The sequence below is a fragment of the Mirounga angustirostris genome, unplaced genomic scaffold, assembly GCF_029215605.1.
Source record: "Mirounga angustirostris isolate CCGP_5_RB_7025 unplaced genomic scaffold, mMirAng1.0.hap1 SCAF_1, whole genome shotgun sequence".
NCBI classification, from domain to species: Eukaryota; Metazoa; Chordata; class Mammalia; order Carnivora; family Phocidae; genus Mirounga; species Mirounga angustirostris.
Genome location: NW_026991709.1, coordinates 165187416 through 165202601, shown reverse-complemented (window position 1 = coordinate 165202601; position 15186 = coordinate 165187416). Strand labels below are relative to the sequence as shown.

The window sequence follows — 15186 nt, the reverse complement described above, 5'->3', positions numbered from 1 at the left end:
CTTTTAACACACCTAAATTGTCTTTTTTAAAAAATCATTTTGTAACACTACTAATCTGTTAGAGATAAATACTGAAATATTCACAGATGAAATAATGAGATTTGCTTTAAAATTATTCTACTGGCTGGGGGAAAGACTGATTAAACAAGATAGATTGGCATATGTTTATTATTGTTGAAATGGACTAATGGATACACGAGGGGGTCATTATACTATTCTCTCCACTTCTGTGAATGTTTGAAATGTTCCATTAACACAAAAAGAAAACTATGGTGCTTTTCAATCACAGAATTTCAACATAGTCATGACTGCCGTTTCCTTCTTTGATAACACGGGTTGACTACAGGAGCACTACAATTATAGGGAAGTTGTGAGGAGTAGTGTAAAAAAAAGTGCCTTATGAAATGCTGTTTTATTTTTACTTACTATTATTACTATGATTGCCAACACTAATTAGTTGCCTCCAAGCGTTCCCTCCTCCTCTCCCTGTAGTGGTTTATTCCACTCTTCCTCCGGTTATTTCCCATAGTTCCTTCCTCCTCGTTCCCGCACTAACACCCCTCCCGCAGCCCCAATGGTTTAGCCCGGCTTCCCCAGGGGAAACCCCGAGGGGCGGAGCAAGAGTTATCTGCGAGTAGCCCCGCTCCCTCTCCCTAGACCATTTGGATCGCTCCACATTTGGGGGTGGGTCGGTAATCACGGGGCAGGGCGCGAGTCCCGGGCTTCGATTGGTCAGGGCCGAAGTAAACATCCGGCTGGGTGGGGCGGGGCCGGAAGTGGAAAGGGAAGGCGACGGCTGAGGCTTTTCCCGAGGTTCCGGACTCGGAGTTGGTGCCTCCAGGTGTCATGGGCAGGGCTGAGGCGTGCTGAGGGGGACGCCGGGTGCTGAAGGGGACGCGGGGCTGGGCCATGGCGGGTGCTAGGGCCGCCGCCGCCGCCTCGGGGGGGCCGTCGGCTTCTTCGGGCAACCAGCCGCCCCAGGAGCCGGGGCTTGGGGAGCTGCTGGAGGAGTTCTCCCGGACTCAGTACCGGGCCAAGGACTGCAGCGGGACGGGCGGCTCTAAGGTGAGTTTGGAGGTGTAATGAGCACCAAGAGAACTCCTTGGCTTGAAAAGTTGCAGAGGAAAGGCGGAGGTCAGGGGTCAGAGGAAGGAGAGAGGGAAGTTCCCAGGGTCTGGACCCGGCGAGTAAAGGTCGGGTTCAAAAACCGAAAAAGGAAGAACTGGGGTCAGAAGAAGCCAAGGAAGGACGTCCTTTGGTTTGAGACAAGGCGTTTGGAGGTCAAGGATCAGAGCTGAGGGACCATGTTCAGACATTAGAGAGGGGAAGCTGAGGAGGGTTTTTCCCGTGCATCAGGTGCAGGTACAAAAGTCTCACGTTGAGATGATACAAAAAAGTTTAGAAGATTGCTCCAGGTCAGAGGTCAGAATGGAACCAAGACATGGGCTGAGTGTGTTGCTTCCTTTAAAGCCTTCGGGTGACTTTAGGCCCATCCTTTTCCTTCCCCTACAGATAGGAAAACAGCCCGCACTCCCTCTATTCCTTTAAAAAGCAAGTCTCAGTTCCTCTTTTTTCTACTCTTGGGATTCCCTTCAGTCTCCTTATTGCCAGACCTGGAAGGTATCCAGCCTGGTTAAGGCCATTCCCATCCTAGGCACTGTTTGGCAGTCAATTGGAAATCTTGCGGATCCTCCTATCTCTTACTCCCCATGTGCTTTTGGCAGGTTTAGCATCAGGCTTTCCAGTGGGATTCTGTTCCATTCTGGGCCATGAAACTCTGGTTTGGCTCCAGGGGTACTACTTGCTGGAACATACTGCAGTTGGCATCCTGCTACTCTCTGGAGTAGCCTAGGGAAGACTTAAGTAATGATGGGATTTCCCCACTCTCCAAACAACCAAGTGGTTTTCAGAGCTTAGCCTGAGGACCACCTGTTTCAGCATTGTCTGGGATCCTTGTTAAAAATAAAGGTTCCTTGATCCCATCCAGTTCTGAGTCAGAATTTCTGAGGGTGGGAACCTGGAATTTGCATTTTTTAATAGGCTTCTTCATGATACTCATGCATCTTAAAATTTGAGAATTCCTAGTTTAAGCCACTATGAGTTTTTCCATTGGTCTTTTGAGTGGCTGTGGAGGGTCAGTGGTTTGCTGAGCCTCTCTTCCATCTTCCATCTCTAAAGATTAGGGTTGTCTTAAGTTATACCTGACTTTCACTGCAGCTGGCCTTAAAGCCTCTCCAGGCTTCCTGATCTCTTGTAGACTTCTCAAGATAATTACACATCTTATGCCTTTTTTCTAGTGGACCTTTCCCTAAACTGTGAACTAAATAAGAGCAATTTTTTTTTTAAAGATTTTATTTATTTGAGAGAGAGAGTGCACATGAGAGGGGGAAGGGTCAGAGGGAGAAGCAGACTCCCTGCTGAGCAGGGAGCCTGATGTTGGGACTCGATCCCGGGACTCCAGGATCATGACCTGAGCTGAAGGCAGTCGCTTAACCGACTGAGCCACCCAGGCGCCCCAATAAAAGCAATTTTAAGGGGAGTTCATTCTTTTATTTGATAAATAAATGGAGTGTGGGGAGACAGCCTTGTCTGTAGCTTTTACTCATTACACTAACTAGAGTGTCCAGGTACTTGTCTGTGGCTAGAGAATGGGGAGTAATCTGGAGCCAGGGGAAGATAATGGATTAATGTTAAAGTAACCTAGAGCAAGAGTTCTTAATATTTTATGGATTGTGGACCACCTTGAAAATCTAATAAAAATTGTAGCCTTTTCCTTCAAATGCTTAACAGTTTCACTGCAACATTGAGGGGTTCAGAGACCTCCCAAAACATAACCGCATATAGATTAATGAAGTACACATCTAGGGCCTGTGTCCCAGCAAAGTGTCTCTTCCTGGCATTGAATAATAATCACAGAGGCACATGTCATTCCCAGTGACCTCTGCAGGTCCCGAGCTGCCTAATTCTCATACTCAGAATCCCAGAATCTTCTTTATGCTCAGGTCTCCTCCTCTGTGCAGGTTGAGCGCATTGAGAAGAGATGTCTGGAGCTGTTTGGCCGAGACTACTGTTACAGTGTGATCCAAAATGTGAATGGGGATATCTGTGGCCACTACCCCCAGCACATCGTGTTCCTGGAGTATGAAAGTTCTGAGAAGGAGAAAGACACGTGAGCATCATGTAACTAGAGTGTGCCTGTCTGGGGAGGCTCTGACATCTCATCCCCAGAGTCAGGAAGTCTGCAACTGGGCGGGAAACTGGGCGGGGTAGACTCACTTTCCCCAGGTATGAAACCTTATCGGACTCTTTGTTCCATTCAGGGTTTGATAAGTTAGATTGACAAAGTAGCAAGTCTGTAGAATGAGAGGTTGGAAGTCACAATCCTGGACTTCTGTTTCTCCCCCACCCTAGGGCCCACTGACCTAAGACAGCTTACTTCACACCTCACCATTCTGAACCTTACTGTCCTTTTTTAAGGGAATGGGGTGGGAGCTGTGCTGTGTTGTTGACATTCTTAAGAGCACTTAACCATTTATAGGGCTTAAGAGCCTGAGATCTGAGGTCAGACTGCTTTGAGTTTACGTGCTGGCTGTGTAAGTATCTTGGGCAAATTACGTAATCTCTTTGTCTCTTGGTTTTCTCATTGGTAAGTTTCTGTCTCTGTTTAGAAAAGTGGCTAGTGCAATCCCAGATGATAAGTGGGGCTGTTACAAGCCTGGCGTGTTTATTGTAAGAATTAGAAGTAAGAGCTACCATTTATTGAGGGCCTACCAAGGCCCGAGTGCTTTCTCTGGGTAAAACCAGGTCACATACGAGCATATATAAAGCACCCGGCACAGGATACAACCAAAGGTAGTCAGTAAATGGTGGCAGTTGTTTGACACTAATAAATGATGACAGCATGGAGGCTCCAGGAAATGCTTTATGTTGATTTCAAAGTTTGTTCCCTTAGTCTCCGTACTTGCTGCTGATTTTAAGAGAATCCAGGAGCTGTTGTCCACAGTATCTGTGAAAGCATGGCCCTGTAGATGCGATGTTAATGATGAGGGCAGCAGGCCCTCACTATTGAAGTGTGCCCATCAGGAACCTGCTAGAGACTCTGAAACTCTGGCTCCAGAGCCACTGAATCAAAATCACAGCCTAACACGATGCCCTAGTGATTCATACACACATTAAGGTTTAGGAAGCGCTGCTGCAGACAAACCAGGGAGAATGGTTAATTCTGCCTGGAGTGTGTGTGTTTAGGAAGAGCCCATGGTAGAGGTCCTCTTCAGTTGGAACTGGAAGGATGAGTAGCAGACCTGACATGTCCTAAAAGACCAATTTATATATGGTCTTGATCATCAGGCCAAAGAGTGTGGACTTGTGGGTGTTACGGTTTTTTTGTGCTAGTATCCCCTGAGCACTCATTAAAATCACAGATTTTAGGGTCCCTGAATCAGAATTTCCAGAATCTACATTCTTAGAGAGCTCTCTAGATGAGCCTTAATATACCGTGTAGCCTGAGGAACACTGCTAGAGGCCACAGGAAGCCAGAGAATGCTTTGCAGCAGAGGAATAACCAGGTGAGAGGAGTCTAAGGACTAAGCCTTCGATTCCTTACCTGTAAAATGTAATTTCTATTAAGTGTGCCATCTCATGAGGTGGTGGTGGGGTTCACTGAGAAAAAGGCAGGTATTAGGAAAACAAATTATATGTAGATCATAGAAATTATATCCTCAGTCATATAACTTAAGAACTCCAGGGATCTCTGACCCTAAAGATATGGGTTTTGTTAAGGCTCCGTTATATATGGTTTCCATCCCTTCCTAACTTCTTCCAGAATTAGTTAGGTAGACTCAACATCTATAAGCCCTTAGCTACAGTTTCTGAACAAAATCTCTTTTTCCTTGCCCTTGCCCTCCCCTCCACCCTCTTCAGTGCTGGCTGATGGTTTTACCTTGGTGCCCTGATGGCATTCTGCTATTAAGCTAAGCTTTAGTCAAGATGGTGCTACTTCAGCTAGACTATGAGCGAATCACGTGCGCTTTTAGTGACAACACAAAATCTGACTCCGTAGTCTGGAGTGGGGCCCGAGCTTCTGCATTTTCTCACAAGCTCCCAGGTGATGCCACCCCACCCTGTAGTAGAGGTACATTAAGGAACTCTGTCTTGGTTGCCCCACAGCAGCTTTTCCTGGAAGGAAACCAGCTCAGTGCTGATGGCAGTCGAGCCCTTAAAGAAGGGGAAATGAATGTTTGCCGAGGGCCTAATGTTTGCCAGGTGTTAGAGTTTCACACAGCAGCTCCCTTAAGCCCTGCAACAACCCAGTGAAGTAGGTGGTATCACTTCCATTGTCCCGAAGAGAAAGTGACAACCCAGGGAAGTAACTTGGCTTTTCTGAAGACCACAGAAGTAGTAAGCAGGGTGGGTTTAAAATCCGGGTCTTTCCTCACTCTGCTCCGTGGGTCTGTCTGCCTTTTCTTTCTGTCATCACCACAGTTCTTCCACCAGCAGAGCCGCACCTTCTAGGCCAGGGCCACGGTGGTGTATTCGTCACCCTAGAGGAGTTACTGAACTTTGTTTTTACTTTTTACTTCTTGTAAGGCCTTGAAGTAACTCGGAGTGGGCAGTGCCTTTCAGTTGAAGAGAAAGGAGTATATGCATGTTTAGGTGGGAAGAAACAGAACTTTTGCTTCTTTACATACCTGGCTTTGGTGTTAATAGGACAGTAATTAGACCGCATTACACAGGGTAGAACTGGATTTAGGAAGTGGTTTAGTTCTGTTAATCCACCTCCCCAGTTTAGCCCATCATCTGGGAATAGAAGTCTGGATAGGGATCTCTGAACAGCCAAGACATGTGTTTGTCAACAAGTGTTCATTGAGCTGCTGCCATGTGGCAGTGCCCAGGGATCCAGTTGGAAGTCCTACCAGATAGATGAAGTCCCTACCCTTAGATCTTTTGAGTAACACAGACCAATAAAGAAGCAATGACTGTGTAACAAGAACCAGAATTAGGGGAAGTACAGATGAGGCACTGGGGGATAGTGGTTAAGTTCTGTACCTAATTCCAACATGGGTGGGACTGAGGCGTCCCCCACACCACCAGTTCTTGGACACCAGCTGGGCGTCCTGCGATTCAGCTCAATTCTGACGCTATCTCCCCAGAGATAGCATCAGATTCCACAGGTTAATATCAGTCCCACGAGACAAACGTAAATACACAAGCCTACGTTTATTCATTCAAATCTGAGTATCATGTGCCAGATACAGCTCAGTGCTTAGCACTGTAAGAAAAAGATCCTAAGGCCAAGAGATAATAAAAATAAAAGCAGGAACTACTGAGAATGGAAGCTGAATTGTTTCTTTGAGTAGGGGAACTAGCAAAATAAACCACCACCTAGCCTAACCAGAAAAAGTATGCCACTTCTACATTAAGAGACTGCCCACAGCCCCTAAGAGGGAAATACTGGCATGTTTTCCATCTTGGTTTTATGGAGTTTGCCGAATGGAAGCTCTCAGCCTGGGAGCATCAAACACAGTTTGAAGGCATTTAGAACTCAGGGAGCTGCTGGTGTGACTAAGTGAGATCCTGTGGCAATAGATGGTGCTGATCAGATCTGTGAAAATGGCTTGGGGCCACCAAAAGGCAAGAGGAAGACTACTGTGGACAGTATTGTATGTGCTCTCTGTTTCATATTCTCCTGGCATCTGAGTTGAATTAGATTATTTTGTACTGAGGTGCCTTTTTTTTTTTTAAGATTTTATTTATTTATTTATAATAAATAAGCAGAGGGAGAGGGAGAAGCAGGCTCCCCGCTGAGCAGGGAGCCCGATGTGGGGCTTGATCCCAGGACCCTGGGATCATGATCTGAGCCGAAGGCAGCCGCTTAACCGACTGAGCCACTGAGGCGCCCCCTGAGGTGCCTTTTTATTTCATAGAGAAACTGAGTGAGGGGAAGTGGCAGAACTTGGTTTTCAGTGAGCCATGGACTTTTTTTTTTTTTAAAGATTTTATTTATTTATTTGAGACAGAGAGAATGAGAGAGAGAGCACATGAGAGGGGGGAGGGTCAGAGGGAGAAGCAGGCTCCCCGCCGAGCAGGGAGCCCGATGCGGGACTCGATCCTGGGACTCCGGGATCATGACCTGAGCCGAAGGCAGTCGCTTAACCAACTGAGCCACCCAGGCGCCCGAGCCATGGACTTTCTAGGGCATGGCTGGGTGGCCAGTGCCACCCTACAGGCACCTAAAGAAGCACCCCAGCCTCTTCAAGTTTGCCATTCTTGCTGACTTCAAAGAAGAAAAAAAAAATGACTACAAAAGTAACATCTTAAATCAGACCTTACAGAAAAACACCATGGGAAGTGTAAGTTCTGTTCTTTTACCCCCTTGTTCTCTTTCCAAGATCATCAAACTACTGGTCCAGGTTTTTATTTGAACCCCTCTTTTTAACTTCAGTTTCAGACCCCCACTTGACAGTAGTTACTGTGGCCTGCGAATATATCTGTAAAGGCTACTAAGAATCAGCAGTATCTTTAAAAGACTGTTAATCCCAACAGCATCCAGATAGACTTAAAAAGCTAACCACAGATGTGTAGGAGTTGAACTTACTCATTTGGAAACAGTTATTTGTATGCATTTGCTGTGCAAGAACACCTGGATGCGCAGAAGGATTAGGATGTAGAAGGAATTAAATGCCCTTGACCTGGAAGCTCACCCTTATAAGGAGGGAACATGAGCGTCTTCCTTCCCTTCTACTCATTTAATCTACATAGTGTCCCACTCTTAACTTTCCTGCCTCTCCTTTCTCGTGTAACTAGAAGCTCTGCCTGGCTGATTTGGATTGGTAGGTGAGTCTATAACAAGCGACCTTGTTTTTAGGGTCTACTGATGTGATTATGGCTTTGACTTGCTGGAACTCATCTCTAAACCTGACCCTCTGATGTTCTGGAAGTTCCTTACCAAACCCAGTGCATTAACTACTATATTTCTCCGTGCCACAAATAGCTGCTTTTTAACCTCCTTTGCTCCAGCATTCCCTGCCCTGTTTGCTGTTTGGACTGTTAAAGATAGTTGGAATGTTGATGAAATATCAGAAGCTTATCACCATGTGAAATACGAACCTTCTTAGCCTGCCCCCTGAAAGATCACAAAAATGGCCCTGTGATTTCCATAGGGTCCCCAGGACAACTATTGTCTTACTCTGGGAGTAAAAAAACGTACACCCCGGACGTAATCAGCATTCAGTTTGCTACGTATATTTCTGTATTTTATGTATCATGTCTTCAAAGTAGCTCACTTGTTTTTTCATTTTAAGGATTCTAAAATCAGGATGACTTAAATTTTATTACCTATAATATAGCATTTTTTTTTCTCTTCCTGAAAAGCTTAACATATCCGTGATCTAGAATTTAGGAATTAAAGCATTTACTAAATTTCATATGAGTATTCATGCACACATCTGCAGACTTTGCGTGGGGTCTTTGTGAACACACACACACACACACACACACACTGCCCACTTAGAAGCCAGCCTGACCTGACTCTTGCCTGTGCCTTAGGTTTCAGAGCACTGTGCAAGTGAGCAAGTTGCAAGACCTTGTCAACCGTAGCAAGACGGCCAGGTGCAGAGGACGGTTTGTCTGTCCAGTGATCCTGTTCAAGGGCAAGGTAAGAATACACCATTCCCTTAGACCCTGTTCTGGGGTAACTGGCTGAATGCAAAGTGTATGGTCAACTTGTTCTCAGCATTTGCCAGCCAAGTGTTGGGTGATTACTGGGTGCCTGGTGCTGTGCAATGCAGGCCATAGAAACAGACCGATTCTTTTTTTAAAGATTTATTTGACACAGAGACAGCGAGAGAGGGAACACAAGCAGGGGGAGTGGGACAGGGAGAAGCAGGCCTCCCACTGAGCAGGGAGCCCGACGCGGGGCTCAATCCCAGGACGCTGGGATCATAATGACCTGAGGCAAAGGCAGACGCTTAACGACTGAGCCACCCAGGCACCCCAGCAACAATCCAATTCTTATACCACCTTCCAAGGGAGTCAATGTAGGGAAGGGATAGTCACACCAGAGTACCCCACCCTGTGCTTTTTTTTTTTAAGATTATTTATTTATTTATTTGTGAGAGAGAGAGAGTGCCCGAGCAAGCACAAGCAGGGGGAGTGGCAGGCAGAGGGAGAGGCAGGCCTCCCGCTGAGCAGGGAGCCCAACGTGGGACTCAATCCCAGGACGCTGGGATCATGACCTGAGCTAAAGGCACATGCTTAGCTGACTGAGCCACCCAGGCGTCCCACCCCACCCTGTGTTCTGGAGCCAGATTGCCTAGGTTCAGATCCTGGCCCTGTTACTTCCTGCCTATACAAGGCCTCAGTGTCCTCCTCTATAAAATGGGAATAATAATAATGCCTACATCAAAGGTTTATGGACTACATTAGATCAGGTAAGTTAATACATTGTTGTTTGTTCATTGTTGTTCATCCTATAATTTACTAAGTGTTTTCTGAATGTATATTAGGTTTCAGGCCTTAAGATACATCAGTGTGTAGACAAAAACCCTTACCCTCATGGAGCTTATACTCTAGTGACGTTCGTTAACTTGGCTCCCCAGTGTGGTCTCATTTACCTATCTTTTTATAATCGTTTGATGTAATTGATGTTCCCATTTTGCAGATAAAATGAAGTGATTAAGTAACTTTGCCAAGTTTACTAAAAGAGCTGGGATTTGAACTGAACCTGGAGTTCCCTCAGGCTACCACACTGAAATTGAGGGTCCTCCAGTGTGGTGTAAGAGAAGCTTGGAGAACAGTGTGGAGTGACTCAACGGGTGGCCTCATTAAGTGAGCAGGCCGTGGCTTGAGAGCACTGGAGGAAAAACAATGCTAGCTGGCACACAGATGGGAAGGTGCTCCTAGCAGGTGGTGCAACATGGGGAAAGGCATGGAGATAGAAACCAGAGGGGCCCGGGCACCTCCCTGGCTGGTGGGGAAGGTGCGTGCCAGGCCAGAGGATGGAAGGGATTGATTGCAGGAGGCCGAATGCTGACCAAGTTGCTTGCATTTGCCAGGAGAGCAGTGTGATTTTTGAGCAGGGAAATATAGGAGGAAAGTAGCTTTTTCGGGGGGATTAGTCTAGGAGGAGCAGATGAAAGTAGGGAGAGAGCCTGGAGGAGGAAAGGGAGCAGATGCAGTCTCTCTCTTCGGTTGGCAGATACATGAGCATGTGGCTTGCAGAACCCAGCTGCGGTTACCCAGTGTGGGTGGTCAAGCGCCCGGACAGTGAGGAGGAGAGATATGAGGCTTGTTTGGGCCCCTTTGTGCCTGCCTTTTCGTAAAATGGGAGAAGGGCAAATGTGAAAGGGGAGTTAGGAAAGGGGACTTGAATGAAGGCTTGCTTGGAGAGGTCGATTGTATGGAAAAGCTGATACGGAAGTTCCTGAAGTTGATCGTCTTACAGCTTTTTGTCCCCCCTCCCCCTTTGGGAAGCTGTCGGGTTCTTGCAAGTTATTGGAACTCCAGTTTAAAGACCACTGCTCTATGGAGCATAGTGCTTGTCACTAGAAATTACATAGGTAATACTCAAACCAGTGTTTGCCGAAGTGTGTTCCAAAGAACAGTAGTTTAAGGATACGCTTGTGAAAAGCATTCCCTGTCCGTGAATGAGAAATTCTGCATACCTGAGTTGGCCTGACCACAGGCTCCACATTCATAAAGTCCATGGGTACGTGTACATTGATAAAACAAAGGCTCAGAGACGTCTTGTAGCAGAGAGACCTGTGTAGCTTTGTCAGGTCTGGTGTTTCTCACTGCTTTGTCTGTACACCACGAGTAAGGAACTTTCCTGAGTGTGTTTGAGAAGTGCCACACTGAACAGCTGAACAAGTGGGGTTGCTAAATGGCAGATTGCACTTACAGACTAGGCAGGCCTGTGAAAAAGAGCCCTAAGCCACCTGATTTCAGAGGAAGACCAGGGAGTTAGAAGGATTATTCTTTGGAGTCTTTGGCATTCATAAATGTTTATGAAGGCCTTTGCCATTAATCCTGCTTTCTTCTCCTTTTTTTTTTTTTTTTTTTTCTGAGAGAGAATGAGAGAGCACATGAGAGGGGGAGGGTCAGAGGGAGAAGCAGACTCCCTGCCGAGCAGGGGGCCCGATGCGGGACTCGATCCCGGAACTCCAGGATCATGACCTGAGCCGAAGGCAGTCGCCTAACCAACTGAGCCACCCAGGCGCCCCTTTCTTCTCCTTTTACACCTTCTTATCCAGGCAGTGAGATACCATTTCATACCTTTTGGCTTCCTCTGACACGGTCACTTTTTACCTCCCTACCTCCCTACAGGGGCTTCACTCTAATTGCGTGTTTGAATGTCTGTCATTTCCTCTCTGCCGTAATCCCTTTGAGGACAGGGGCCTTGTCTGACTGTTGTCCTCCCAGCACCTAGCAAAGTACCCACCCGGCTTAGAAGTGGAGGCTCAGCTCCTGCTGTTGGATAAAGCAGTAGTGGGCCCTGTGCTAGTGTCTGGGGCGACAGAGATGAGTAAGGCGGTCCTCATCCTCGTGAGCCCGGTGAGTGGCAGACAAGTGAACGGGCAACCGAGAGGGAGAGTAGGAAAGGTAGGGGAGCGTGTTCTGTTGTGAGATGGGGACCTCATCCTCAGATGTGTGGCACACGGCAGGCACTTGGTAGCTAGGGCGGTGATGGCGGTTTATTACTAATACTTCAGAGGCGACACCTCTGCTAGGTTGGGGAAGGCGGGTGTGTTAGGAAGTGCTTGCTTCCTTCAAAACTCACTTCAGTGTGGCTAGTGCAACTGAGGAACGAAGTGTTTGATGTTATTGCAGTTAATTTATAACTGAAACAACGTGGAATTTTTTTGTGAAACACAACCGTATTTGGGGTCAGGACTACTTTTTCCTTTAAATGCTAAAAGTAAAGGGGCACCTGGCTGGCTTAGTCAGTACCCCGTGCGATTCTTGACTTCAGAGTCATGAGTTGGAGCCCCACGTTGGGCACAGAGATTACTTAATTAAAAAAAAAAATTTATTGTAAAAAAAAACAAGGCTAAAAGTAAAGCATTCAAGTAAAATACAGATCGAATTTTAAAGATTTAGTACAAAAAATGTAAAATATTAATGATTTTTAAAGTAACTATATGTTGATATAATATTTGGGATATAGTTGGGTTAAATAAAATATATTATCAAAAATTTTTAAAAACTCAGTTCAAGCATTTAAGGGTAAGGTGTTCTCCTATGCCATTTTCTTCCCCAACACTTGTATTTGACAAGTCATCTTTCTCTTTGTTTCCTCCCTTAAGAGATGGGGAGTAAAGGTCTGCCACTTTCATCTGCATGTCAGAGTTGGTTAGTAGATGAGCGAATCCTACAGAGCGATACTCCCCAAGCGGAATTAGAGGCCACTCACAATTAGATAAATGGAGAGCATTCACAGTGCATCCTGCTTTCTCAGTCAAGAGCTAAGCTTAAAGTGCAGAAGTGATGGGGTTATGGTTTGGAGCCATGAGGCTCAGGAGATAGAGTCTGCAGTCCAGTACCGCTTCCGCCAGGTGCCACCTGAGGACCTTCCTTCAGGGGAGGTTAGTGCCTCACTGGGGGAGATAGCCAACTTGCCCGCTCTTTTCAATCTGATGAGTCCTCTGGGCCCGCGTCTCGCTGCCTGACTTACCAAAAAGGCAAGGACAGACAGAGCTAAGGGATATGAGAGAACTGGGACAGAAGGAGGTATCTGGACCTAGAAGACAGTTCAAGAAACAGTCTCAAAACTCAAGAGCCAAAGACAGTGTGTGTCTCTGCTCTGAAAAGATTCGACAACAACAAAAAAATGCAAAGAAAAGTGAGATTTGGTGTTAGCAACTTAGATGATGGGGAAGGGTGGGGATGGTAATACACGCCAGTCAAACTCAGAGAAGCTTTCCCAGGCGGCTGCCGAAGATGGCGGAGGGGCGGGTACTGGTGCTCGATGGCAGAGGCTATCTCCTGGGCTGCCGAGCGGCCATCGTGGCCAGCTGGGTGCGGCTAGGCTTGAAGTCACGCGCTGTGAGGACATCAACATTTCTGGCAATTTTACAGAGACAAGTTGAAGTAGCTGGCCTTTCTCTGCAAGCGGATGCACACCAACCCATCCTGTGGCCCCTGCCACTTCTGAGTGCCCAGCCGCATCTTCTGGCGGACAGTGCGAGGCCCACTGCCCCCTCAAGACCCAGCAGGGCCAGGCTGCCCTGACCGCCTCAAGGGTTCCTGCCACCCTATGACAAGAAAAAGCAGGTGGTGGTACTCGCTGCTCCCAAGTTTGTGTCTGAAGCCTACACGAAAGTTCGCTTACCTTGGGTGCCTGGCTCACGAGGTTGGCTGGAAGTACCAGACAGTACTTGAAGGACAAGGGGAAGGAGAAGGCCGAGATCCATTACTTGAAGAAAAAGCTGCTCATGAGGCTACAGAGACAGGCTGAAAAGAACCTGGAGAAGGAAATTTTGACAAATACGCAGAAGTCTTCAAGACACACGGACCCCCGGTCTGGGCCCAGTAAAATTGGCTGTTTATTTCTGGGGTGGGGGGAACCCTCAAAACAAGCTGAATGCCCCCTATTGTCTTGCTCCTAGGAATCAGACCTTCCCACTTAACGTGAGAGTTTCTCAGGTGCTAACCCTGAGGATTGACACTTCCCTGCTACAGTTTTCCACTTCCCTACTCCCCATTACTGGGGTGGTCCCCTTAGAGCATCTCTTAATGGGGGCTAGAGATGGGTCCGTGGATGGACTTGGGAGAGTCCAGGAACCTCTAAAATGTAAGTTAACTGTGGTGCACACATTTTTTTCTGGGGATAGTTGATCATTTTCATCAGATTTTCAAAATGCTTTTGGACCCAGAGAAAATTAAGCAGCCCCCACCAGTGTGTATCCTCCTCAGGCCAGCAGGAATCCCAGCCCATGTCCTTCATCACAGACTGCCTGGACAACCTTCCCATGAATCTCTTCTTGTCCCCAGCCCTGAAAAAACACCACACGCTGCCTTAGGTTGCTTTTCTATTACCTGACCCCTCCCCCAGACTGTCACTACCTCAAGAGAGCCGGAAGGTGACCTGGTGATGCCCACCCACACCCCTTTCCTGTAGCAACAAAACCTTGTCTCTCCTATTATCTAACAGGTAGAGAAGAAAAAGAAGCCCTCAGGCAGTATTTTGCAGTCTTCAGGGACCTGCTTTACCTTGCCAGTCTGTGTGACCCATTCAGAAATGAACTTCACCCCTCTCTGTCATGCAGCTGTCCTCTCTAATATAAACTCTGAGCCACCTCACTGCCACCCCTGGCCTTTAGCTAAACTCTGGGTTAGTTGGCTTACCCATTACCACCTATATCCTCCCATGAGGATCTCATTACAGTTTAATTAAAGATACAGCCTTAAAATTAGATTTTGAAGTTCAGTCCAGTTGCTTGGTTTCTAGGATTCTAGCTCTCAAAGTGATCTTTAAGTAATGAGGAAAAGAGTAAAAAAAAAAAAAAAACGAAACAAAAAAACCCGTAAGCACAGTTATAGCTACTACATTTCCTTGGTAAGGAAGAGAGAGATGTAAATAAAAACAAAAACCACCCAAACGTTTCTCCCTTAATTGACCCACCTGCTTCAGAGGTTGCTGCCCCCCTGTGCTAAACAGTTCCAGATGATGATAAGCACACAGGCTGTGGAAGTGGGTGGGTCTAGACCGAATCCCAGCTTACCCGTCCTTGTATGACCTTCCCGTGCCTTCTGTGAAGCAGCTGCAGTGCATGCACCCTGCCACAGCTCCTCGTGGGCTCACTGAAAATTCAGTGAGAAGTGGTGTAAGCGGTTCAGTGCCACGCCCAGCACACACACATAGACCATAACATCGAATCCTACACACATACACGCGTGACAGCCCCTAAATCTGTCTGTTACTCTTAGTAGCGCTCTGGTGCCTCTTGTTTGGGGGAGCTGCTCCCTTGACAGGATGTAGATTAAAAATTCTAGGCATTCTTCAGATTGACTGCTGTGGCCTGGGTGCTGATAAGACTTTGGGGAGTGCTCCTGGACCCAGAAGCTGGGCCTGGGAGACTCTGCGGAGTCCTAGGTGTTCCTTCAACTGTGCGCACTTGAGAAAATCATCTTGACTGTCGGCCAGAGTGTACAAACTGCAGATCTAAATGTACAGCAGAGTGATTATAG

At 47.0% G+C, this 15186-nt stretch overlaps 1 protein-coding gene and 1 pseudogene across 13 annotated transcripts in view; both read left to right on the top strand.

The window, feature by feature from the left end:
• The first annotated feature begins 779 nt into the window (after positions 1 to 779).
• MTMR14 (myotubularin related protein 14) overlaps positions 780 to 15186 on the top strand; it is a 46929-nt gene continuing 32522 nt past the window's right edge. For 4 of the 13 annotated variants that reach the window (XM_054504617.2, XM_045861902.3, XM_064592901.1 and 1 more), the window contains exons 1-3: positions 780 to 1065; positions 3021 to 3169; positions 8545 to 8653. In XM_054504617.2, coding sequence (XP_054360592.1) covers positions 910 to 1065; positions 3021 to 3169; positions 8545 to 8653 — 414 coding nt within the window. In that variant the 5' untranslated portion in view covers positions 780 to 909. Of the gene's footprint in view, positions 1066 to 3020; positions 3170 to 7051; positions 7350 to 8544; positions 8654 to 13233; positions 13517 to 15186 lie in introns of those variants that run through there. The other 9 variants (XM_045861903.3, XM_045861904.3, XM_064592915.1 and 6 more) reach the window with 6 other exon arrangements.
• On the top strand, positions 8660 to 13531 carry LOC123833590 (large ribosomal subunit protein uL13-like; annotated as a pseudogene).